Below are 25,063 nucleotides of genomic sequence, written 5' to 3'. Positions count from 1 at the left end.
CAAAACTAAATACATTCTTACCACACAACCTAGCAGTTCTTACAAAACTAAATACATTCTTACCACATAACCTAGCAGTTCTTACAAAACTAAATACATTCTTAGCACACAACCTAGCAGTTCTTACAAAACTAAATACGTTCTTACCACACAACCTAGCAGTTCTTACAAAACTAAATACATTCTTAACACACAACCTAGCAGTTCTTACAAAACTAAATACATTCTTACCACACAACCTAGCAGTTCTTACAAAACTAAATACATTCTTAACACACAATCTAGCAGTTCTTACAAAACTAAATACATTCTTACCACACAATCTAGCAGTTTCGCCCCTTGGTATTTACCCAAACCAGTTAAACGCTTATGTCCACACAAAAACTTGCATGAGGGTTTTTAACAGCAGCTTTACTCAAAATTGCCAAAACTTGGGAATCAACCAAGATGTTCCTCAGTAGCTGAACGGTACACTGTGGCCCATCCACACAGTGGCATGTCACAAAGCACTCCACCCTCTGTGGGGACTCTGCCCTCTGGAGTGCCCTGGGCTGGACAGGGCTGGACAGGCCACAGCCCATTCCCCACTCCTGTGTCCTCAGCTGAGGAGTGGCCAGTGCTGCAGTCGGCCACCAGGGACACTCACTGGGTACAAGACATGACCCCTTGTAGGTCTGCACCTTGTGGCCTCTGAAACCCCATGAATATCAGGAGCAGGAGGTATCATGGTGGGATACTGAGGGGTATAGCTCCCTTCAGGGCCAGAGGGGATGATGGGGGTGATTGGGCCGTGTGAGCAAACGGGAAGGGTCACAGCATAGAGAATGGGCAGCAGGAGGGTAGGAAGGGCCAGAGGTGGGAGTCAGGTAGGTCTATCGACCTGAGAGAGATGGAGGGGGCCTGGCCTCACAAGAAGGGAATGCATCGTGGATGTGAGGTTGCAGGAAGGTGGGCTGAGCCAGTGGGCAGGTGTTGTGCTCCCCTCCCCCATGGGGTGTGATGGGGACTGAGCATGGGAGGGAATATGGAGCAGGAGCTCTGTCTCGTACGCATGGAATCTGAGGAGCTGGCAGATGGCCTGTGGGGAGGGTGGTCCCGTGCCAATGTGTGCTGGAAGGACATGCCTGTGCATTTGTCAGCTCTGGGCTGCAGCAGGGCACAGGCGTGGGAGAGCAGCCATGGCAGAGGGGAAGGTTTCAGAGTGGACTCTTGCAACCAGCGCCCTGTGCCCCTCCAGCCACCACCCCAGATGGCACCCAGTGACCCGGCTTTCGACGCCATTCTGCCTTGAGGGAAGCGTCCAACTTTCCTAAGTGGAACCACACAGTGTGGACTTCTGTGTCTGCCTCTTGCTTGGCCGTGAGTCTGGGAGGCCGGCCTGTGGCTGGTGTGCAGGTTCCTATGGCCCTGGGTGGACAATGGCAGCAGGGAGGGGAACAGCATCGGTGACAAGGCGGCTCTGGGACTGAGCCCTGGGAGAGGGGAGCAAGTGCTCCCCTGGGGGTGAGTCTGTTGAGCTCCCGACTGGTGGGTGCAGGCCCCTGTGCCGCTGTGACCTCTCCTTGCCCGTGGGTGTGGTGCCTCCGACGCCAAGGCTGTTCTTACTATCGTCCTCCAGCGACTTGCAGGACACCCTCAAAACCCTCACCAGGCACCGAATTGGCTGATGCTCTTGATCTCGGACTTGCCAGCGTGCAGAACTGCAGAAATGAATCTCTGTTGCTTGCAAGCCCCCCAGCCTGTGGTATTTGGTTGCAGTAGCACTAATGACTAAAACAGCCATGATCCTCCCAACAGGCCTGTTGACAACTCCGACGGGTGCTGGGAAGAGAAGGAGAAGGGCACAGAGCACCTGCTGTGATGAAATCAGCTTTGACCTCGGGACACCCTGGAAGGGTCCTGAAGCCCCCAGGCTACTTGGAAGGTGAGTAGTGAGTGGTGTGAGTGGCCCGGGGCGGGGGTGGCAGCCGGCGCTGTTTGCATTGGGCATGTTTATAGACTTGATTTCTCTCCACACTTCATTCCAAGAGATAGACACTCAAACTATGAAAATTGTTTTTATTTTAAATCAAAGTACCAGGCAGATACTTGCAAAACAACATACAAAGCAAAACTCAAACACGGCCCTTCCCCAGGGCGCCTCTGAGCAGGCACAGAGAAGTTCTCGCCCTCTGCAAAATCCAATCCAATTCTATCTTCTCAGAAAACCAAACCAAAGGCAGCCATGAAAACCTGTGTTCTGTATGTGGTTGAGAAGGTCTTCCTCTCTGAGTACTGGCTGGCCCCAAGGTGCAGAACTGGGAGGTCCAGGGAACCCTGCCCCGGAGGAGCCAGCAGGACCTGGAGGAGCCGGGGGCAGTGCTGACGACCTCCCCGGCCCACCGCAGTGTGGTTCCCGTGAGGATGGGGGCTTCTCCAGGGCCCTTCCCCATGCTGGGGCTTGGAACCCCTGCCAGAAGCAGCTGGGTTGGTGGTAGACGTCCCCGAGGGCCTTGGGAAGCACTGGGAATGGGCTCCCAGCCCTGCTGGAATGGGGGATTGGGAATTAATTCTGAAGCTGGTTGTGGCTTATTTTTGTATGGCTCTGAAATTAACTTCCTCTCCCAATGCCTCAATAGCTGAAGGGCAGGAGCAGAAAAGGTCCCAACCTTGTTCTTAAAAAGAAAAGAAATGAACCCACAACCCACTGGGAGTTCTGTTCAGCGAGGGCTGCCAAGGCAGACCCACTCGTGACTTTGACAAAGGGAAGCAGCTGGAAGGTTGCGGGTCCCAGGGTCACAGGCAGCTGTATTAGCGACAGGTTCTGAGCTGGTGGGGTGGGGGCTACGGGGCCCTCCTGAACCCCGTAAGGTCATACCGCTGCACGCTGCAGAACTCAACTGGAGTGGAAATGAGTTTAAAACGGAGTATGTACATCAAAAGGTCAACATCACGCCGAAACCAGCTGACTGTGACAACAGCAAACAGCAAACAAAAACGTAACAGAGAAAACAAACAAGACACAGCTTCAGTAGCTTAACATGGGTGGGGGCAGCCAGGACAGGGCCCTGGTGACAACGGCACAGAGGTGGGGTCTGGGCCGCTCGCTGGACGGACAGCCAGCCAGTTTCCTTCGGAGCAGTGAAGTGGGACACGGGACCCTCGCATTGCGGGGCCTCAGACGGGCCTTCAGCTGCCGACAGAATCAGGAGGAGCATCCAGGGGCCTCTGGCCCTCAGGGTCCTCCTGGGACATGCCCTGCTGGAGACGGCAGGAGCCCTGGGCTGGCTGCTCCCTGAGATGTCTGCCCCAGGGCCCTGGCCTGGAGGGGCCTCAGCCTGGTCTTCCTTGAGTCCAAGGCCAGGTCTGGGGACAGTCATGGACAGCCCTTCCAGACAGGCTCTGGGCTCCACCTTTGGCAGCTGCCCTGACCAGCCCACCCGGGCAGCCTCCTAAACACCCAGAGGCTCTCCCTTGGACAGAGACCACCGAGGGCCAGCCCAGGGGCTGCATGGGGGCCGGGGGCTGTTCTGTGGCCAAGCAGCCCAAGCCGAAGGGCCCCCACGTGAATCCTCCACCTCCATAGCAACTGGTTCTGTTTATGCCCATGCCCCAGGACTGAAGCCCTCAGGACACACCTCACGGATCTCAGATCCCTGGGAGGGGCCAGCTCAGGCAGAGGCTGCCCAGGACCTCCGCACCCGGTCAGGTGCACTCACAGGGGCTCAGGGGCCACCCCCAGAGCTAACTCGGGAAGCCTAGGCACTCAGCATTATTTTGGTTGAAAATGCTATAAATCCGACTCTTCCTAGAAGCCTACTAAGCAATTCACTTAAAAACACCCTCAGTACATGTGCAACAATGCCTGGACCACGCCTCATCTGTGCGGCCCCTGGGCCACCTGAGCACCGGCTGGGGGTGGGGGAGGAGGGCACCCACCGGGATCTGCACCCCAAGCTCCGGGTGCACGTTCCCACACAGGAGGAGAACGGGGTGCCAGCCACACTAAACCTACAGAAAACTGTGGGAAGAAACCAAATCCATAGGATCCATAGGGTTCACACTTGGGCTCAGCTCCCAAGTCATGTGTTAGTAGCATCCCCAGGGACCTGGCTGGGTGCAGACACCGGGACCTCGCCACCCGCTGCACCGCGTCCGGCACCTGCAGGGTCGTGCTCGGCACCCTGCCTCTGCTTCCTCTGCCTCGGCTGCACCCAGGCTCCCCCCCGCCCCCGCCCACCTGGCTCCTGATCAAGGCCCAATGTGTAAACAGTATTAATAAGCAACAGATGGAAAAATATATTTCCCAAGAAAAAAGGGGGGGAAACGTGGGACCTGAAGACCGATTTCCAGGTTGCTCTCGCTGTTCTGTCCCCTTCTCTCTTCTCGTGATTTGTTTTGGCGATTCCTCTCTTTGGTTCTGCAGCCCACGTGACCCACCTGCCCGAGCCAGCCCTGCGGCCTCTGCCCGTTCCCTGCTGCCGCAGCTGAGAGGCAGCCAGCCCTGTCCGTCCCAGGGGCCTCGCCCTCCCGTCGGCTACTTCCGCTCGTGGTCCTCTGCCACGGCAGCCACCTCAATGGTGGCCGTGTGCTCCTCGGGCCCGGGGGCAGCCCCTGTGGGCACTGTCACAATTGTGCTGGCGCCAGGCGAGGCCTGGGCCACGTTCTGTAGGGTGGGGCCCAGGCCAGGCAAGGTGAGCAGCTGCAGCGGGCTGACCACCTTGAACACCGTGCTACCGTCCTGCACGGCGGCTGTGCTCAGGACCGTGAGGCTGGACGCGTCCGGGTGGATCTCCACTGTGCTGGGGTAGGTGGAGCCGGAGGAGGCCAAGACTGTGTAGCCCCCAAGCAGTGGGGAGGCTGGGGAGCTGGCAGGGGGTGCCTGAAGGGAACCCTTGCCCAGGACGGTGGAGGGCAGGGTGGACACCACTTTACCAAGGGGCACGCTGGTCAGCTGGGGGACGGGCACGCCCGGGCCGAGCGCCAGCTGGGCAGACTGGGTGAGCACCTGCGAGGCCATGGCGGCCGGTCCTGATGTGGCACGTGCAAGCCGGGGCCGCTTCACAGGCGGTGGCAGGGAGACCGGAGTCAGCGTCATGAGCACGTTGCTGAGGTGCTGGGACTTGTGCTTCAGCTCCTTGGCTCGGCGGCGATGCTCATCACACTGCTGCTCCAGGGCTGCAGGGAGGGGCAGACGGCATCACACAGAGGACGGGGGCATGGACGGCAGTGTGCAGGGGACGGGGGCAGACACGCCACACCATCTGGGTGGCTCCTGGGTCAGTGGCAACCCAGGTCTGCTCACTTGATGCCACAAACCCAGATGACCACGTGGCCACTCACCAAAGGTGAGGTCTGTGGGAGACGGGGGCCAAGATGGCCCTCGGGGTAGATACAAGCCTGTGCTGACCCAGGGTCTGCACTGACCCGGGGCCCGTGTGCAAATGTGGCAATGCCATCTCAGACCCTCCCGCGCTGACCCAGGGACTGTCTCAGAACCCCCTGCACTGACCCAGGGCCTGTGTGCAAGTGTGGCAATACTGTCTCAAACCCTCCCGCACTGACCCAGGGCCTGTCTCAGACCCTCCCGCACTGACCCAGGGCCTGTCTCAGACCCTCCCGCACTGACCCAGGGCCTGTCTCAGACCCTCCTCAGAAGCTCCCCGTGGTGGCTATGACTCCAGGGAATGCATGTGGACGCACAGCCAGGGGGTGAACCCGTGGGCTCCCAGGTCCTCAGCCTGCTGCCCGGGGGCCGGGGCGCTCTCGGCGTACCTGCCAGGTCCCGGGCATACTGCTCCCGCGAGCGGTCCATCTGGCACTTGTGGCTGGCCAGCACCTTCTTCACCAGGTCTAGCATGCCGAAGTTCTGCACAATGTTGTTGAGGAGCACAGCATCTGAAAGGGCAACGCGGACACTCGGTGGGAACCCGGACCCTTCCTAGACAGCCGGAACAACCACGGGCAACGCGGACACTCGGTGGGAACCCGGGCCCTTCCTAGACAGCCGGAACACCAACGGTAACGCGGACACTCGGTGGGAACCCGGGCCCTTCCTAGACAGTCCGGTTCAGAGGGAGAAGACTGAGATGCACCAAGGCGATCCTCCCACCAGGTTCAGCCTCAGCACAGCGAGGGTCCCAAGCCTAGATTCAGCCTCCAACCCAGCAGCACAGAAGGGCCTGGGGCAGGAGGGCCAGTGGCCTCACCTCCTGCAGACACTCCTGGGCTGAGGAGCCGGCAAGAGGGAAGATGCAGCTCCTCACCTCGAAGCTGCAGGGGAGGGTCCTGGACCCGCTGCTGCAGGCCTCTCATGGTCTCCATCAGCTCCTGGTGGAACTCCTGGATGACCTCGTCCAGCAGGCCGGCGTCCTTCAGCCCCCGCCAGAAGGTAAATGTGTCATCTGTGAGGGAAAGAGTGGGTTCAGTGGGCAGGGAAAGCGCTGCTACACGGGGCAGCCACCACAGCCACGAGGACACCACCACAGCCACGAGGACACCATGCCAGAGCCGGCAGTGCCTGGCACTGAGCTGGGCTTGCACTGCCCAGACACATCCACAGTGCTGAAATCTAGCAGGTCAGCCACAGAGCTCAGCCTCAGAGCACCCAAGATAACGCTGCTGGAGCCAGACCTTTCTCCACAAAGACCCCACTGGTCCCACCTGGATTCCTGGAGCCCCTGTGTGGCCTGAGGCGGGCAGAGACCCCACCACCCCGCCAGAGCTTGTGAGCAGCCCACAAGGAGGAACCTCGTACCTCCGATGGCCGCAGTCCAGTCCCCAGGGTCCTCACAGGTCTCTATGGTGATGGTCGCAGGAGATCCATTCACTGTAGCCAAAAGGAAACCTCGGGTGAGAGCTGAGAGCACCATAGTCCCAGCCCACACACTGTCCGCCCTCCTCACACCAGTCCCAACCCCACACACCCCACACACCCACACCCACACCCCCACACCCCACACCCCCACACACCTCACACACCCACACCCCCACACACCCCACAGTCTGCCCTCCTCACACCAGTCCCAACCCCACACACCCCACATGCCCCACACACCTCACACACCTCACACACCCACACACCCACACCCACACACCCCACACACTGTCCGCCCTCCTCACACCACCTTCTGAACCACTCCATCTGTTTTCACAAAACTGACAAACACAGGATACACACTAGTACAGCCAAAGTGTTTTCCTGCCTTGTATCTTGCGGCTGTTTTTAATCACAGACGTTGTTAAACATACAAAGGAGAAAGAACACAAAAACAAATCCCTTGAACCCTAACCCAGTTTCAGCAAATCCTCAACATTTTCTCTGCTTGTCCATTTACGATTTTACTCAAGAAGCACTTTTGACTTGACCGTCAGGAGACCAGGTGATCCTTCTGCTTGACTTGTTTTCCCACTGACGAGAGTCTGGAATCCTGCTCTGCGGCTCCATCTGTCGCCCGTGGGGCTCGCCCTCACCTCACCTCTTCAAGTGATGCTTCATTGAAGTCATCATAAATCTCAGTATCTATCATGTTTCCATTTTTCTACACCAGAACAAGTATGGCTTTGAGAGACAGAAACTGTCCTGGCTCTTCCCGTGGGTCCCTCTCTAGTGACTACAGAACACGACTGGCCATGTCATTCATATTTGGCCATTTTGGGTGTTGCTGATGGAGACTTTATACGCAGATCTGGCTTAAAAAACAAACCCGGGGCCGGGCGCGGTGGCTCAAGCCTGTAATCCCAGCACTTTGGGAGGCCGAGACGGGCGGATCACAAGGTCAGGAGATCGAGACCATCCTGGCTAACACGGTGAAACCCCGTCTCTACTAAAAAATACAAAAAAAACTAGCTGGGCGAGGTGGTGGGCATCTGTAGTCCCAGCTACTCGGGAGGCTGAGGTAGCAGAATGGCACAAACCCGGGAGGCAGAGCTTGCAGTGAGCTGAGATCCGGCCACTGCACTCCAGCCCGGGTGACAGAGCGAGACTCCGTCTCAAAAAAAAAAAAAAAAAAAAACCCGGGGCTGGGCGCGGTGGCTCACACCTGTAATTCCAGCACTTTGGGAGGCTGAGGCAGGTGGATCACGAGGTCAGGAGATCGAGAACAGCCTGGGCAACACAGCAAAACCCTGTCTCTACTAAAATACAAAAAGTTAGCTGTGCGTGGCGGCGGCACCTGTAATCCCAGTCGCTTGGGAGGCTGAGGCAGGAGAATCGCTAGAACCCGAAAGGTGGAGGTTGCAGTGAGCCGAGATTGCGCCACTGCACTTCAGCTGGGGCAACAGAGCGAGACTCCGTCTCAAAAAACAAAAACAAAAACAAACCTGGAAGCAGTTTAGCGTTTTGGTAATGCTGGCCTTTTCACATTCATCAAAGACATGGCAGTGGTGAATATTACTCATATTATACATCCGGAATTATTTGGGGCATGAATGAGTGTCTCTCCTAGTTTGGGCTGATACACCACCTTTTACTAACTCTGGAATTATTTGGGATGTGAGTGAGTGTCTCTCCTAGTTTGGGCTGATACACCACCTTTTACTAAGTGCACAGTAGCCAAGTCAATGGTTCTCAGAGACTTCAGGTTAAAGAACCCAAATCATCTTCAGAAGAGCTGAGCCTCAGCCTAGCTGTGCGGCACTGACTACAGGGCGTGGAAGGCCCAGTCCCTTTCCTAGCAGGCGGTCAGGCAGGGCCAACACTAACATGGTGGAGGCCCCGGGGAGGACAGACAGGAGGCTGGGCTCTACCCGGCCCCTCCGACCACAGCAGCCCAAGTGTCCTGGGCTTCTCAGGACTCAGCACTGAACCTGCCAGGCTGAGAAGGGTGAGGCCTCGCTACTGCCCAGGCTGGAGGGCAGTGGTGCGATCTCGGCTCACTGCAACCTCCGCCTCCTGGGTTCAAACGATTCTCCTGCCTCAGCCTCCCAAGTAGCTGAGACCACAGGCACATGTCACCACACCCAGCTAACTTTTGTACTTTTAATAGAGACTGTGTTTCACCCCGTTGGCCAGGCTGATCTCGAACTCCTGGCCTCAAGCAATCCGCCTGCCTCGGCCTCCCAAAGTGCTGGGATTACAGGCGTGAGCCACCGCGCCTGGCCTAACTTTAGTTTTAAGAAAAATTTCTCTATTCGTAAAGCTGGAAAGAAAGGGAATAACCTTTCCACAATTTACAGCTACAGACAACATGGAAGATTACCTAAACCGTCATCCAAAAACCCAAGTGGCGGGAATACCTGCAGCAAGGCACCCAGCACGGAAGGCCGGGGAGCAGGCGTGCAGCTCCATAAACCGCCAGGTTAGGAGGAAAGCGGATCCAGATTTGGGGCTGGGCCGTGGGGGTGGGAGGGAGGGGGCCGGTGGGCGCCCAGGCACTCTCTGTTACTCGCTATACCCTTCCCTGCGTGTGAGTTATTATATTACAATGAAAATGGCTTAGAAAGAAAAGTGCTTTCATCTTCCTTGTCAATGAAAGCAGCAATTCTGCCAGCTCTCCTCTGAGGAAGGAGGCGGCTGATCCCAGACACTCAGGGCTGCAGGCAGGAGACCAGCAACCCTGGCCTGAGCCAACGCCTGGGGCCAGGGAGGCCACCCAGGGGCACGTCACCCTCTGTGGCCATGGCCAGGGTGGGGTCAGGAGGAGCAGCCCGTGCACCTACCGTCGGCTGCGGCAGGCGTGAGGGGAATGTACTCGGCCGACGTGGGACTGCTCAGGGACACGCGGGCTCCTGAGAGGTCGATCTTCGTGCTGCGGCAGGTGTTGGAGCAGACCTTGTCGTGCTGGTAGAAGTCCAGCTCCCCGGAGTCCATGATCTTCCTATGGCAGGGGGTGGCACGGAGCGTTCAGGTCAGCCCCAGAGCCGAAGGCACCTGCCCGCCCTCCCTGACCTGGGCCATCCACCTGTGTGGGCCAGTCCTGGCCGAGGCGCTGGCAGCTCCACAGAGGAGGGTGGGCTCCGCTTCCCTCAGCGCAAGCTCGGCGTGCAGGACCCTGCTGCTGAGGAAGCAGCCGGCCCAGCCCCACACCACGGCACTGTCCCCAGGAAGGAGGTGCGCGCTGGCCAGCGGGTACCCTGGAGATGCCCATCAGAATCTGTGGGGCTGGGCCTTTCTGGGACGTTCCACTACCCAAGTCCTAAGTGAGTGACCCATAGCTAACAAAGGTTGGCCTGGCCCCCCTGCATCATGCATGACTCATTCTGAAGCAGAGGAAGGTGGGAAACCACTTCCAGGAGAAGCCTTCCTCCTTCTAAAGGGCACAGAGACAGCAAAGGAGAGTGATGAGGGCGCAGGAGAGCACCAACAGCCATGGCTGCCGCTTATCCTCATCTTTACCAGGAAGGCTTCCCATGGCCCAAACTACCAAGACCCGCCCTCCCAGGGCCCTCTCTTCCACCTCTCCGGAGGTCCAGGGTCTCAGTCCTGTGTGTCCCAATGAGCCTGCCTCGACCCATGAAACAAGGGTCAGAGGCTCCGGCCACATTCAATCTTTGGGCAGCGCTGACCTCAGGCACACACAGGCTGATGCTTCTGTGGTCAGCTCAGGACTTGCCTACCTGGCCGGTGGTCCCCACAGCTGTGCCACCAGCCACGTTCCAGAAAAATCAGAGGCCAGCTCAGCTGGACAGGACCTGAGCCATGGGGAAGGACCCAGGGCCAGTCACTCGTGAGGCCTCAAACTCTGACTCCAGCACAAAGCAGGGGCCCTCCTTGGGAAGCAAGGTAGAGGCCAGGCCCACAAAGACCGAGACTGCGGCTTATGATTCACAGATAAAGTGGAGGCCGGGCGGGGCGGCTCATGCCTGCAATCCCAGCACTGTGGGAGGCTGAGGCAGGTGGATCTCCTGAGGTCAGGTGTTTGAGACCAGCCTGGCAAATATGGCGAAATCCCGTCTCTACTAAAAATACAAAAATTAGCTGGGCGTGGTGGCGGGCACCTGTAAACCCAGCTACTGGGGAGGCTGAGGAAGAGAATCGCCTGAACCCAGGAAGCAGAGTTTGCAGTGAGCCAAGATCATGCCACTGCACTCCAGCCTGGGCAACAGAGCAAGACTCCGTCTCAAAAAAAAAAGTGATAGAAAGGACAGAAATAAAGAATAACATAAAAGGCCAAAATCTGATGCACAAATACCAGATTATACCTTGTTTTTATTTTCAGAATATGCATAATTGAAACAGACCCTTTTCTTTTCCCTTTTATTCTTGTTTCTTCTTTTTGAGACAGTCTCACTCTGTAACCCAAGCTGGATTGCAATGGCACAATCACAGCTCACTGCAGCCCAGATTTCCAGGCTGAAGTGATCCTTCTACCTTAGCCTCTCGAGTAGCTGGGACCACAGGCATATGCCACCAAATCGAGATAATTTTTTTTATTTTTAGTAGAGATGAGGTCTCATTATTTTGCCCAGGCTGGTCTCAAACTCCTGGCATCAAGTGATCCTCCTGCCTCAGCCTCCTAAAGTGTTGGGATTACAGGTGTGAGCCACCATGCCCGGCCAACCCTCTATTTTACAACAGTGAAATAGCCACAAGTGCCTTCAGGTAAAGAATTGGTGGATATTAAAATAACTGACAAAACAATTCTAAAACTCTGATAGTGTCCCTGTTGGCAGGGGTGTGGGAGATGGGTTAGTGTTTCGGATGTGAGCAGGTGCAGTCACCCGGGAGGTTGTCAGCACTCACCACATCTAAAACACGCCTCATCTTCAAAATCTCAAAACCCCATAAGAAAGCAAGAGTTGCCAGGGCCCCTTCCACGAGGGAGGCTGACCCTGGTGCCAGCGCCCACCTGAGCATGATGCCGTTCATGCGGATGGCTCTCTTCCAGTCCTTCAGGGTAGACTTCCCGGCCAGGTGCACAAATTCCTTCGGGCTGATCACATGCTCGTCGTACTGTGGAGGACACAGCCACGTGGGTCAAGCTTGGCCGGGACACCACATAGGCTGTCCCACCTCCTACCTGACCCTGAGTCAGCGGCACAAGTCAGGAAGAACACCATGGCATGGCGCTGAGCAGTGCACGTCTCCTACAGAGCATTCAGGTAAAATAAGGACATGACCCACAGACACGGTGGCTGCAGTGGGGAGCGGCCGTCTCCTCCAGCCCTGAGGGGACCGAGCTGCTGTGTGCCGGGGCTAGACACAGCTGAGTTGACTATACCAGGTAGGTGTGTGGCCTTCTCTTCCTCCAGGCAGACTAAGCAAACTGCTTCTGTGCAATGCATCTTATAAATACACATTATTGCGTATGTTACATCGCAGATGGCAACAGATGCCAGCACATGGGTGAAGCTGTGAACGCTGCCTTCCTCAGGCCCCTCCTGACACCACCTTGTCCCGTGCAGCAAGTGCCGGCACCTGCTCTCACTCTGACACACGCGCGTGCACACACACACGCACTGACACGCACGCGCGCACACACACACACGTCCGTTTCCAAGCCAGGGGAACCCTCCTGCTTGCTAATTTCACCCATGTGGGAGCTCAGAAAACCTGAGAAGGTAAAATATCCTGTTCAATCTTGTTACACAAGCAATTATTGAAACCAAAAAGTGGAAATAAAACTGCATTTACTTAGAAAACAAGCAGGCTGGGGATGGAGGAGTCACGAGGTCTCAGCAGCCGGACCCAGGAGGCCGCCTCCACCCCCGGGCCGTGCCCAGGTCCAGCTTGCTGAAGGAAGCGACGCTCCCGATCCCTGAGCCCACCCTCATGACCCCCGTGCCACAGATGGAAACGCTGAGCCCAGCCAGTCTCTGGCTCTCCCTCATGCAGTTGATCGGGGAGATCCGATAGAAGCCCAGCATGTGGAATCCGGAAGACTCTCTGGCCACCGTTGGAGCCTGGCAGGAGCCTGCACTGGCTGTGACTGAGGCTGCTTCTGGTCCTCACCTCTACCCAACGTGGCTCACGCCTAGGAAACTCAACTGTCCCCAACGGGCCTGATCCTAGCTAGTTCTGGGCTCAGCCAGCCTCGCGCCCCGCCCTCCTAGGCCTGCCTCTTTGCTTTCTTGCTTTCACCTTTGTTAGTCTTCTCACCCCAGGTTTTCCTCTCCCAGCTAGGAAGCTACATGCTATACTCTCCTGAGCTCTTGACCATGTCACGCTTACCAGAGCTGCCAGGGCCCAGAGCTACCACGGCCCGCTCCTGACCCTCCCGAGTTAACATGGCCTGATCCCGACCCTCCTGAGCTACCACGGCCCGAGCCCGACCCTCCCGAGCTACCACGGCCCGCTCCTGACCCTCCCGAGCTACCACGGCCCGCTCCTGACCCTCCCGAGCTAACACGGCCCGCTCCTGACCCTCCCGAGCTAACACGGCCCACAACTGACCCTCCCGAGCTAACACAGCCCGCTCCTGACCCTCCAGACCACAGCCATGTGGCCCTGCTCTCATCTCTCGGGTCCTCCTAGGGCGTCTCTATCCATGCTGAACAGAGAGGACTGGTCGGATTACCCACGTTTTCCCCTGACTCTTCACACCTTCTCACACCACAACACTTCCATCTGGAGGCCTCTTATCTCCGCCTGAAATGCATATTCAGAATGCTGGTGGCAAACTCATGTCTTTTTCTGAAAATGTCTTTCTTCCAGCATAATTCTAAAGACGACCTCATGGTGTCGTCGCTCTCTGCAGTTAGGCGCTGGTGCCACCACCTCTGCTCCTGCGCAGATTTCAGCTCATGGCCGGCAGGATTCTCGCTCCTGAGCGATCCGTCTCTCCTCTTGGCTAGACTGAGGATCTTCTCTGTCCCTGTCATTCTGGAATTTCATTATGATGTCACCTACGGTACACTTCTTCCGTGTTCCCAACTTCTAATTCTGATACAATTTCAAACTCACAGGGTAACTGCCAGCATAGTCCAAGGAGCTCTCACATGCGCATTCCCAGGCTCACCGCCTGCTCCCGTCTGCCCCCACCTAGACCTGTGCGTGTGCGGCTACTGAGGGGGAGGCAGAGACTTCGGGGCCCTGGGCCCTCAATACCCGCGTATATTTCCTAAGAACAAGGATCTCTTGTGCAGCCACAGAACGACTCACATCAGGAAATTGTCATTCACATATTGTTCTCTAATCCATTGTCCATATTCAAATTTATGAACTGTCCCAGTGATAGCCATTATTGCAAAAAAAATTTTTTTTTTTTTTTTTTTGAGACAGTCTCACTCTGTCGCCCAGGCTGGAGTGCAGTGGTGCAATCTTGGGCTCTCTGCAACCCCCGCCTCCCGGGTTCAAGCGATTATCTTGCCTTGGCCTCCCGAGTAGCTGGGAGTACAGGCATGTGCCACCATGCCTGGCCAATTTTTTTGTATTTTTCGTAGAGATGGGGTTTCACCATGTTGGCTGGGCTGGTCTCAAACTCCTGACCTCAGGTGATTCACCCGCCTCAGCCTCCCAGAGTGCTGGGATTACAGGCGTGAGTCACCATGCCCAGCCTGCATTTTTTTCTGATGCAGGATCCAGCCCAAGACTGTGGTGCATGCAGCTGCCTTGCTCTTCAGCTTTTGTCCCCATTATGACAGCAGCAGGCCGGGCACAGCAGCTCACGCCTGTAATCCCAGCACTTTGGGAGGCCGAGGTGGGCCGGTCACCTGAGGTCAGGAGTTCGGGGTCAGCCTGGCCAACATGACGAAACCCCATCTCTACTAAAAATACAAAAATTAGCTGGGTGTGGTGGTGGGTGCCTGTAGTCCCAGCTACTCAGGAGGCTGAGGCACGACAATCACTTGAACCCAGGAAGTGGAGGTTGCGGTGAGCCGAGATCGCGCCACTGCATTCCAGTCTGGGTGACAGAGGACGACTCCGTCTCAAAAAACAAAAAAAGATGCAGCAGCTTCTCAGCCTGTCTGTATTTTTCTTCGCCTTGACATTTTTGGAGCTTGTGGGTCAGGCATTCCGTAGGCTGTCTCTCCGTGTGTATCTGCTGTTTTCTCATGAGTAGAGTCAGGCCATGAACTGTTGGAAGAACACCACAGAACTCGTGCTCACTACATCAGGAGGCTCAAGCGGGAGGTCTGTCCCGAGCCTGACGATGTGAAGATGGATCGCGGGGTTAAGGAGGCACCTGCCAGCTTTCCCACCACAGCTATGACTTAACGTCTGTAATGGCCGCGTGGTTTGCAGGGATGCTCTGAAGCCAGTCTGAGCACCTGCTCATGACTCTGACCCCATCATTCCTCCCATGCTTTACTTCTCTCTATGCATTTATTTAACATAAATGAATAACATGAAATACATGCTGACAGGTATAGACTCACAGGTTTTATTTACTTGAGTGATGGCCCATGACTATCACTGTTTATTCTGAGCTAAAAGCCACCCCAGACGCAGGCAGCAGGGTCTTCATCCAGGCTGGGGCCTGTCAGGGCCTCGCACTGCGGACCACTCTTTCCTCAGTCCTGAAGGTTCTCAGTCTCTCTCTTCTCCTTCCAGAACTCAAATAGATGTGTTCGACTCTCGTGCTTCCTGAATAATTCTCTCTTCAGCTATGGCTAATCCGCTAAAGACCTATCCACTAAGTGTTGAATTTCAGTCCTAGCTGTAGTCGTGTTTCTGCTCACGCTCTCTTTCTTTTTTTGAAGAAGAAGAAACTGGGGTCTCAGTATGTTACCCAGGCTGCGCTGCTCTTGAACTCCTGGGCTCAAGCAATCCTCCTCCCTTAGCCTCCCAAAGTGTTAGGATTGCAGGTGTTAAGCCATGGTGCCTGGCCTCTTTTATTTCTTAAAATAAATTATTAAATATAATGATTTTATCTTCTAAGGCTTAAAATCCCAACAGCCAAGGCTGCTGCAGGGCCGACCGCTGCCTGCGGCTTCTGTGCGTGCTCCAGGAGCACTGCTTCTTGTGTGTCCAGGGTTCTGCGGAAATTACTTGAAACCTGAGACAAAGGTGAATTCTTCCAAAAAGTATTTTTTGTTTGCTTCTGTCAGATTCCTGGGGAAACTGCCAGCTGGGAGCCATTGATAACTAAACTCTCAGCTTGAGGCCTTCAGACCATCCAGACCACCTAGGAATCCTCAAGGGGGTGTCCCCTTCCCTGTGCCAGGGACAGGAGGTATGGGAGTACGCGGTGGACTCACCCCTGGAGGTGCCAGCTTTGGAGGGACAGTCCCCACCCCCCACCCAGCACACACACCTAGAGGAGGCCTGGGCTTTGTCTTCTGATCTCCAGCCCTGCGAGGCTGGGAAAACCAAGCTCAGGCCAAGGCTCTCAGGGCAAAAGCTGGGCACAGCACCCCACCGGCCTCTCAATTCTGTCACCATTAGGTCCCCAGGCCTCAGCACTTCCTCTTTCTTAGCCAGTGTGAGGCAGCATCTGTAAGATGCTTTATGGAAATGTCTTCACCGGCATTTTCCGCTGTTCCGGCACAGGTGAGCCTGGGTACCTGACCTATCAATGTTGTCAGAAAGAGAAGACTTTTCCCACTCATCCTGCTCCTTACCAAGGAGGCAGCCTTTTTTTGAGCAGCTCTCACTGGATCTGCTGGGTAAAGCTCCTTGTCTAGGAGCGGCAGCCTCCTCCACACGGCAGGAGGGCCTCCCAGCCTCCCTGCCACAGCGCACTGTGGCCACAGCACATTCCTCTTCCTGAAGGTTCTTCCCGCGCCTCCTCCACTCTCCCCAGCCCTGGAGACCCTGCCTCAGGATACACTCAGCACAGCTGCACCCCCAGAGCAGTCACAGACGCCATGAGGCCTCTCTCCTGGGCCCTGAATGCAGCCTGTGCTCACCTGAACACATTTCACATTGATGCCAGGACACACAAACTTCCTCCAGATGAGGTTGGCTCTGCTGTCCCCACAGGTGATGGGGTACACAATCTCAGCCTCCAGGTTCTCCCCCTCTTCAGCCATCTTCACTTCTCACAGGCACATTGACAGGGAAGGGTAAAAGCAGAAAATCAGTTACAACCTCATCAAAGCATTTCCTGAAAATGCAGAAAATAGCTGCCAACCTGGAAACCCAAAATTAAAATCCGGGAAGGCCTGAGATACAGCCAAGGTGGGCAGGGCATGCCCATCAGTGCCGTTCGAGTTTCAGGGTTAAACTCACTGAGCAGATTTAAATATCGTTACATTCCCAGAACCCATTAAACTATGGTTCAACTGAAGAGCCACTTAGGAAAACAAAATCAAACTTTAATTGAAACAATTCTAGGGAAACCTAAGGTTTTAAAGGTTCTAGAGCCTTTAATCTCAGGCAAAAGAAAAATATTAAGAGTGTTACAAAGAATTTTTGTAATCCCAGCACTTTGGGAGGCCGAGGCGGGCAGATTACGAGGTCAAGAGATCGCGACCATCCTGGCCAACATGGTGAAACCCCATCTCTACTAAAAATACAAAAATTAGCCAGGCGTGGTGGTGGGTACCTGTAGTCCCAGCTACTCGGGAGGCTGAGGCAGGAGAATGGCAGGAACCCGGGAAGTGGAGCTCGCAGTGAGCAGAGATCGCACCACTGCACTCCAGCCTGGGTGACAGAGCAAGACTCCATCTCAAAAAAAAAAAAAGAATTTTTACTGGGCCAGGCGAGGTGGCTCACACCTATAATCCCAGCACTTTGGGAGGCCCAGGTGGGTGAATCACCTGAGGTCAGGAGTTTTACACCAGCCTGGCCAACATGGCAAAACCCCATCTCTACTAAAAACACAAAAATTAACTGGGCATGGTGGTATGTGCTTGTAATCTCAACTACTTGGGAGGCTGAGGCAGGAGAAGAGCTCGAACCTGCAGGACAGAGGTTGCAGTGAGCTGAGATCATGTCATCGCACTCTAGCCTGGGCAACAGAGTGAGACTCCGTCTCAAAAAAAACACATTTTTTACTGGCCAGGCTCAGTGGCTCACACCTGTAATCCCAACACTTTGGGAAGCTGAGGCTGGAGGATCACGTGATGCCAGGACTTCAAGATCAGCCTGGGCAATAGTGGGACCCTATTTCTTAAAAAAAAAAAAAAAAAAAAAGATTCTTAATTAGCTGGGTGTGGTGGCACATGCCTGTAGTCCCGGCTACTCAGGAGGCTGAGGCAGGAGGATCATCTGAGCCTGTGAAGGCTGTGGTCAAGGTCAAGGCTATGGTGAGTGGCGATTGTGCCACTGCACTCTAGCCTGGGCAACAGAACAAGACCCTGTCTCAAAAAAACCAGAAAAACAAAACAACTTTTTTTACTACTATTCACTGACCTTTATAATAAACAGACACAGGCAAACAAGAAACAACGAGAAGAAAACAAAATCCGAAAGAGGAGAGAGCTGCAAACTTGGGGCCAAGTGACTTTGCTCTCCTATTAGCCATGGGCAGAGAAAGTGCTGTCATTACAGACACATGGCAGGCCCCACCTGGGGGCCCTGGGGCCTGGCCTCTCACTCCTAAGGGCACACGGCTTGGGAATCGGCCCGAATAAAGACCTTGTATATCTCTGGCTGTTCCTCATTTTGAGTGCAGGACTGTCCTGTCCCTGCTATGGCAAGAAGGCAGACTTCCCACCTAGGACGGCTTCCTACCTAACACGGCTTCCTTGAGCTGGGAGGAGGCTGTGAAGGCCGCGGCAGCTGCCGCCGCTGCATTTTCTGTCTCCATGTTATCTTCTGTCAGGTCGCCCCTGGTGAGGTGAAGTGAGGAGAGAACAGAATCAGGATCTCGGAGGGCACAACCTGCAGGGCACTATTTTCCTGACAGCGCTTTGCTGTCTAATTTAAATCAGAAATGGCAGAGAGGCCGGGTGCAGTGGCTCACGCCTGTAATCCCAGCACTTTGGGAGGCTGAGGTGGGAGGGTCACCTGAGGTCAGGAGTTCAAGACCAGCCCAGCCAACACAGTGAAACTCCATCCCTACTAAAAAAATACAAAAATTAGCTGGACATGGTGGTACATGCCTGTAGAAGCTGGGGTAGGAGAATCGCTTGAACCTGGGAGGCGGAGGTTGCAGTGAGCCAAGATCACACCACTGCACTCCAGCCTGGGTGACAGAGCGAGTTCCCGGGTTCACGCCATTCTCCTGCCTCAGCCTCTCGAGTAGCTGGGACCACAGGTGTCCGCCACTGAGTGTTTCCTTAAACGGCAAAAGAAAACTGACACAACTGTAAACAGAGCAAGCAAGAGAACTTGGCGATTATTTCCTCTCTACTTCTCACTGTTCTTAAAAGAGTTAACTTAAGCATAAGATGTGAGCAAATTCTTTTAACATCCCAGAAAAAAACCTCATATTCAGTGTTCGTAAAGCAAAGCTAACCCAAAGGAGCCACCTTCCACAGTAACCACAGGAAACCAAGGAGCAAACGGGACACCAGCCTCCAGGGCCCTGCGCCAGCCGTGCTCCTGTGTCTGCGACTGCCCTGGTTCGTCATTGCCACCAGCCGGCAAGACACCCACAGAGGACAGCTCTAAGCCACAATTGTGTACAAAGACAACCGTGCAGGATTTCATTACTACAATGTTTTTGTTTTGTTTTGTTTTGTTTTTTGAGACCGAGTCCTCTGTCACCCAGGCTGGAGTGCAGTGGCACAATCTCGGCTCACTGTAACCTCCATCTCCCAGTTCAAGCAATTCTCCTGCTGCAGCCTCCCAAGTAGCTGGATTACGGGCGCCCGCCACCACAGCTGGCTAATTTTTGTACTTTTAGTAGAGACGGGGTTTTACCATGTTGGCCAGACTGGTCTCAAATTCCTGACAACAAGGGATCCACCCGCCTCGGCCTCCCAAAGTGCTGGGATTACAGGTGTGAGCCGCCGCGCCCGGCCCATTTTTGTTTTTCTTTTTTTTTTTTTTTTTTTGGAGACGGAGTCTCGCTCTGTTGGCTGGGCTGGAGTGCAGTGGCCGGTTCTCAGCTCACTGCAAGCTCCGCCCCCCGGGTTTACGCCATTCTCCTGCCTCAGCCTCCCGAGTAGCTGGGACTACAGGTGCCGCCACCTTGCCTGGCTAGTTTTTTGTATTTTTTAGTAGAGACGGGGTTTCACCGTGTTAGCCAGGATGGTCTCGATCTCCTGACCTCGTGATCCACCCGTCTCGGCCTCCCAAAGTGCTGGGATTCCAGGTGTGAGCCGCCGCGCCCAGCCCATTTTTGTTTTTCAACAAATGGGTAACTCCAGTGTCCTTGAGGCTCCTGTGACAGTGCTCATGAGACTTCTCTTGGGTGTGAGAGTCTAGAATGTGGGTGGTCTGGACAGGAGGGGAGGGAAGAGTTCAGAGCAGTGCAGGGTAAGGGGACCCCCGAGGACACGAAAGCCGCCCTGCATTTGTCGGACTGAGCAGTACCCAGTCTCCCAGACGGACCCTGGCTTTGGAGACTGGAGCTGGGCACGACTCAGCTGCTGTCGTGAACTGTGATCCTCTGAACCCAGCAAGGCAGCTGCAGGACATCTGGCCCAGTCTCCTTGTTAAGCCAGTTCACGAAAAAGAGACTTTTCTGAGTGACACGCCCATGGGCTATATGAGGACTAAATGGGACGGTCTCTGGCTCGGACAAACCGACAGCAAAAGCCACTTTGGGGGAAAAGAAACTTTTCTTTTTTTCTTTTTTTTTTGAGACAGGATCTCACCCTGTCACCCAGGCTGGAGTGCAGTGGCATGATCTTGGCTCACTGCAGCCTCAACCTCCCATGCAGCTGGGACCGTAGGTGCACGCCACCACACCCAAATAATTTTTGGATTTTTTGTAGAGACGAGGTTTCACTTTGTTGCTCGGGCTGGTCTCAGGCAACCCTCCCAGCTCAGCCTCCCAAAGTGCTCGGGTTATAGGCAGGAGCCACCAGGCCTGGCCAACATAGGAAGAAACTTACATTTGAATTGAATATTAGAAGAGATTAAAATTCATCAACATGGAAAGACAAAGATCATTAACTAAAGCCAAACCAGAACGAAAGCCGCGCGCACAGTGGGGTCTCCTGTTGGGAACGCGAGGGGCATGTGCAGGGCTCCAGGGTGTGGCGACGCCCCATGCTCCCTTTGTGGGGCTCATTCAGCTGAACGTGAGCACCTGGGGTGCTTTTCAGCACGTACATGAGTTTAATCATGAAAAGGCTTAAGGAAAGAAAAATTCGTATGTTCTATACAAACAGAACATCTGGAAAGATCTATCCTAAGGTACTGAGAGTAGGAAACTCTAGGTAGTAGTAATAGGGCCTTTATTTTATTTTTGCTTATCAGTATTTTCAATTTTCTTTTTCTTTCTAAATCATTTCAGCTATGAAATAATTTTCTACCATATATATTTTGCAATAAAAATGGTTATAATTTTTTAAAAGCTGTACAAACTTCCTGATAAAATGGCAAATTAAACACACATGTGGGCCAGGTGCAGTGTCTCATGCCTATAATCCCAGCACTTTGGGAGGCCAAGTCGAGCAGATCACCCGAGGTCAGGAGTTCAAGACCAGCCTGGCCAACATGGTGAAACCCCGTTTCTACTAAAAATACAAAAATGAGCTGGATGTGGTGGCACACGCCTATAGTCCCAGCTACTTGGGAAGCTGAGGCAGGAAAATTCCTTCAACTTGGGAGGCAGAGGTTGTAGTGAGCCGAGATCACGCCACTGCACTCTAGCCTGGGCAACAAGAACAAGACTCCATCTCAAAAAATAAAAATAAAAATAAAAATAACACACACGTGAACGGGCTCCTCATGGAAGTCCTCACAACAATGCAGAGGGAAGAGCTTCCGAAGTACAAAGCCAGAAGCGAGGAGCAGGAGGGCACACAGACACAGCAAGCAGCAAGGCGCAGACTGAGCGGCGGAGGCTGGCCGTGGGGAGATGACCGATGCTCAGTTTATACCCCAAATCCCTAAATCTAGAGGCCTGGGACATCAACTACCTCTGCCAGCAGGATGAGGGAAAGGAGGGCAACCAAAATATGTCCCACCCCCACCCATCCAGCTTCTTGCCATCCTCAGCCCCACCTGTCAGAAGACCCTGAGAGGTGGAGGCAGGCCCCTGCCTACGGGACCCCGAGAGCTAGGGGAAGGCGTTGTCCTGAACTGTGTCCCCCGTAAAATTCCTATGTTGAAGGCCTCACCCCCAGTATGACTGTATTTGAAGATGGGGTCTTCGGGAGATAATTAAAATGAGGTCATCCAGTAACACTTTGACCTTCTGGTGGTTTTTTTTTTTTTTTTGGAGACAGGGTCTCACTCTTATCATTCAGGTTGGAGTGCAGCGGCGTGGTCACGGCTCACTGCTGTCTCCAACTCCTGGGCTCAGGTGATTCTCCTGCTTCAGCTTCCTGAGTTGCTGGGACTACAGGTGCTCACTACCATGCCCAGCTGGTGGTGCGCTGTGTTTTTTGTAGAGATGGGGTTTTGCCATGTTGCCCAGGCTGGTCCTGAACTGGGCTCAAGTGATCTGTCTGCCTGAGTCTCCCACAGTGCTGGAATTACAGGCATGAGCCACCGCGCCTGGCCGACTGTGACCTTCTAAGAAGTGAAAGAGAAAGATCTTTCTCCCTCCCTCTCCATCATGAGGACACAGCAAGAAGTCGGCCATCTGCAAGTCAGAAAGGGAGTCCTCCCAAAAGCGGAATCTCGCAGACCCTGATCTTGGACTTCAGTCTTCAGAACTGTAAGAAAATAACTCTCTGCTGTTCAGACCGCCCGGCCTGTGGCATTCTGTTATGGCTGCCCCAGCGGGCTAAGACGTGACGTCTGGGGGTCAGACCAGGTCAGGAAGAAAGGCCTCGAGCTGAGGACACTGAAGGTACCAACCCAGTGCTGGACTACCCACCCCGGCAGCCGCGGCCACGCTGTCACGGCTCAGGTGAGGTGACCTGGACACCACCCCAGCAGCCACAGCCACAGTGTCAGGGCTCGGTACAGGAGAGCTAGATATGGGACTGGGCCTACTCCGAGGCCCCTTCCACCTGGACGCCTGGGTGGGTGACACAAAAGCTGGGCTCAGGTGGGACCAGAACAGCCTCTCCTCAGGTCAGAAATGACCCTGGGCTCCTCGCAGCAGCCCTAGGGCACCATGAGAAAGCTACGTGGACTCCTCTGGCCACGGGTCACTGCTGTCACACTGTACTCACTGCAGGCCATGTCAGGGCTCGGGTGAGGAGACGTGGACACCACCCCAGCAGCCGTGGCCATGGTGCCCCACGGGAGGGGACTTGGGCACTGCCTCTCTGGGCAAGAGTGGGGAGGTGTGGGGTGGGAGATGTCAGGAAATATCATGGACACATGCCCGGAAAACATGGAAGCTGTGCACCAAGGTGCTGACAAAGGAAAAAGGAGAATGGAGGTGTGAACATCCAGCTGGGAGGTCCCACTCAGACACTCCTGCATTTCCAGACATGGCCACCAGCTGTGTGGATGAGGCAGGAAAGGACAGGGTACCTCGCACCAGGAACCTACACAGGTCAATGTCTTGCTCTGTGCTCGCACAACAGCCTCCACCACCTGGACATGCAGGAGGTTAAAGTCTCAGGTGCAACAACAGGCTCCACAGCAAGGGAAGAAAGGCAGGAAGGAACTCAGGGCCAGGTCCTCCCAGGCAGGAGCTGCCTGCACACTGTCCATGAAGGGAGGCCTGACCCACACCGCACAGGGGTTGGCAGTCTAGAGTCATCCTCTGTCAAATGGTGAGAAACTCAAAAGCTCATGCTCAGTGACATGCTAGGTCAACATGAAGATGCCACACATGAGACACAGCAAGGATGAGACCAGCGGGAGCCCCAGCCCAGAGCCCCAGAGTCCCAGAGTCCTCTGGGGAGGAAGAATGAGGATCACCGCCCTGGATTGCCCGGGGCTGACTCTGCCTTTATCTCACCCCCAGCAGAGGCAGGAGTGACACAAGGGCTGACTGGGCCTTTATCTCACCCCCAGCAGACAGCAGACACCGGCTCACAGCAGAAGCAGCTCTGCCACCTCTTACTAGTTCCACCTACAGGCAGCAAAACAAAGCCGGCAGTTTGGGCAAATGTTAGCATTTTTGCCAACTAACATTTGATTCGGACATCTGGTACAGAGATGAGGAAGAAAACACTCATAGTTTCATGAAGACTGTCAAGAAAATCACTGGCTCTTCACTTCATTTCTGAAAGGCCAGCTCTCTGCCATCCCTACTGCTCCCTCTCACACCAGAAGTCACAGCCTTTCAGGACGTGGAGCCACGTGGCCGTGCGGGTACGGGAGGCCTCCCCAGAGCTGCAGCTGGGTCTTCTGGTTCCCGGGGCCATTTCTGCTTTTCTTCACTCTCTACTTACACACACAATTTAAGTCCAGTCTCAGAAGAACTGGAACTAGGAAAATCCTGACACTTGCCCCTTACTACGTTAATGCCAGCTGAGCCAAGGACAGCCTAACCCAAGCCCCCATCAGCCCCAATGGCACTGAGGCCTGAGCTTACCCGTGAGGGGCCAAATTGGTCGTCACCAACACAGTCTTCACGCCCTCCACGCTGCTGCCATCCACCGCAGTGTCCGGAGTTGTCACCACCACCACCTCCTCCATGTGCACACTCACGTCGGGAGTCGCCATGGCTCAGCAGAAAGGGACGCCCAGGCCAGCAGCGTCAGTCCTCCAGGGTCCCGAGTCCTGGAGGAAGCAAGGCAGGGCACAGGGCCGGAGTCATCTCCACATCCGCACAACACAGCACTCACAAAGGCATCTCTCATCAGCTTCAAAGGCCCATCCTTGAGTCCCAGACGGCTACTTCCTGACAAAATGAGAGGCAACAGAAGGGCTACTCCGGCCTCTGGTTCCAAGGGCGGTGTAAGTGCGCTCCACCCATCTTTCCCAGGGATGAGCCGAAACCCTCGGGCAGAAGGCACAGAGCCACTCCCTCCACGTGGGGCTCAGAGCAGGAGGACAGGAGGGGCCTGGAATTCCAAGCCACTTCCCTGGACGCAGGTCCCCGGCTTGCCAGTTCTTCCGTCTCTCCTGGCCTGAACTCAAAGCCAGCCCCAACCCCTGAGCTGAGTTTCAGGTGCAGAAAGCATTCCAAGAAGTCCTCTCTGCCTGTGGAATGGGAAGGGACCCATTCGAGACAGAGAGGAGGGAAATGCCCTGGGATTTTTTTGTTTTTTGGGTTTTTTTTTGTGATGGAGTCTCGCTCTGTCACCCAGGCTGGAGTGCAGTGGCGCGATTTCGGCTCACTGCAAG

The 25,063-nt window shown here is 55.0% G+C and overlaps 1 protein-coding gene across 5 annotated transcripts; it reads right to left on the bottom strand.

Annotated features, from left to right (window-relative positions):
- Nucleotides 1-2,041: 2,041 nt before the first annotated feature.
- GMEB2 (glucocorticoid modulatory element binding protein 2) lies at nt 2,042-25,057 on the bottom strand. Of its 5 annotated transcripts, none has more exons than XM_031656557.1 (9): nt 24,309-25,057; nt 18,479-18,576; nt 16,711-16,838; nt 11,769-11,872; nt 9,640-9,797; nt 6,737-6,808; nt 6,189-6,383; nt 5,755-5,877; nt 2,042-5,157 (listed from the first exon to the last, which is right to left on the bottom strand). In XM_031656557.1, the coding sequence occupies exons 1-9, from the start codon at nt 24,437-24,439 to the stop codon at nt 4,517-4,519; spliced, it is 1,650 nt and encodes a 549-aa protein (XP_031512417.1). In that variant the 5' UTR covers nt 24,440-25,057; the 3' UTR covers nt 2,042-4,516. The 5 variants fall into 5 exon arrangements, with proteins under 5 accessions (XP_031512417.1, XP_021777474.1, XP_009214019.1 ...); XM_031656558.1 differs by having other exon boundaries at nt 4,255-5,157; nt 6,246-6,383; nt 24,309-24,502; XM_021921782.2 differs by lacking the exon at nt 18,479-18,576 and having other exon boundaries at nt 24,309-24,422.
- Between the last annotated feature and the right edge of the window lie 6 nt (nt 25,058-25,063).

This window comes from Papio anubis, chromosome 16 (genome assembly GCF_008728515.1).
Source record: "Papio anubis isolate 15944 chromosome 16, Panubis1.0, whole genome shotgun sequence".
In the NCBI taxonomy this organism is placed as follows: Eukaryota; Metazoa; Chordata; class Mammalia; order Primates; family Cercopithecidae; genus Papio; species Papio anubis.
The sequence above is the reverse complement of the archived record's forward strand: the minus strand, read 5'-3'. Positions and strand labels throughout refer to the sequence as shown.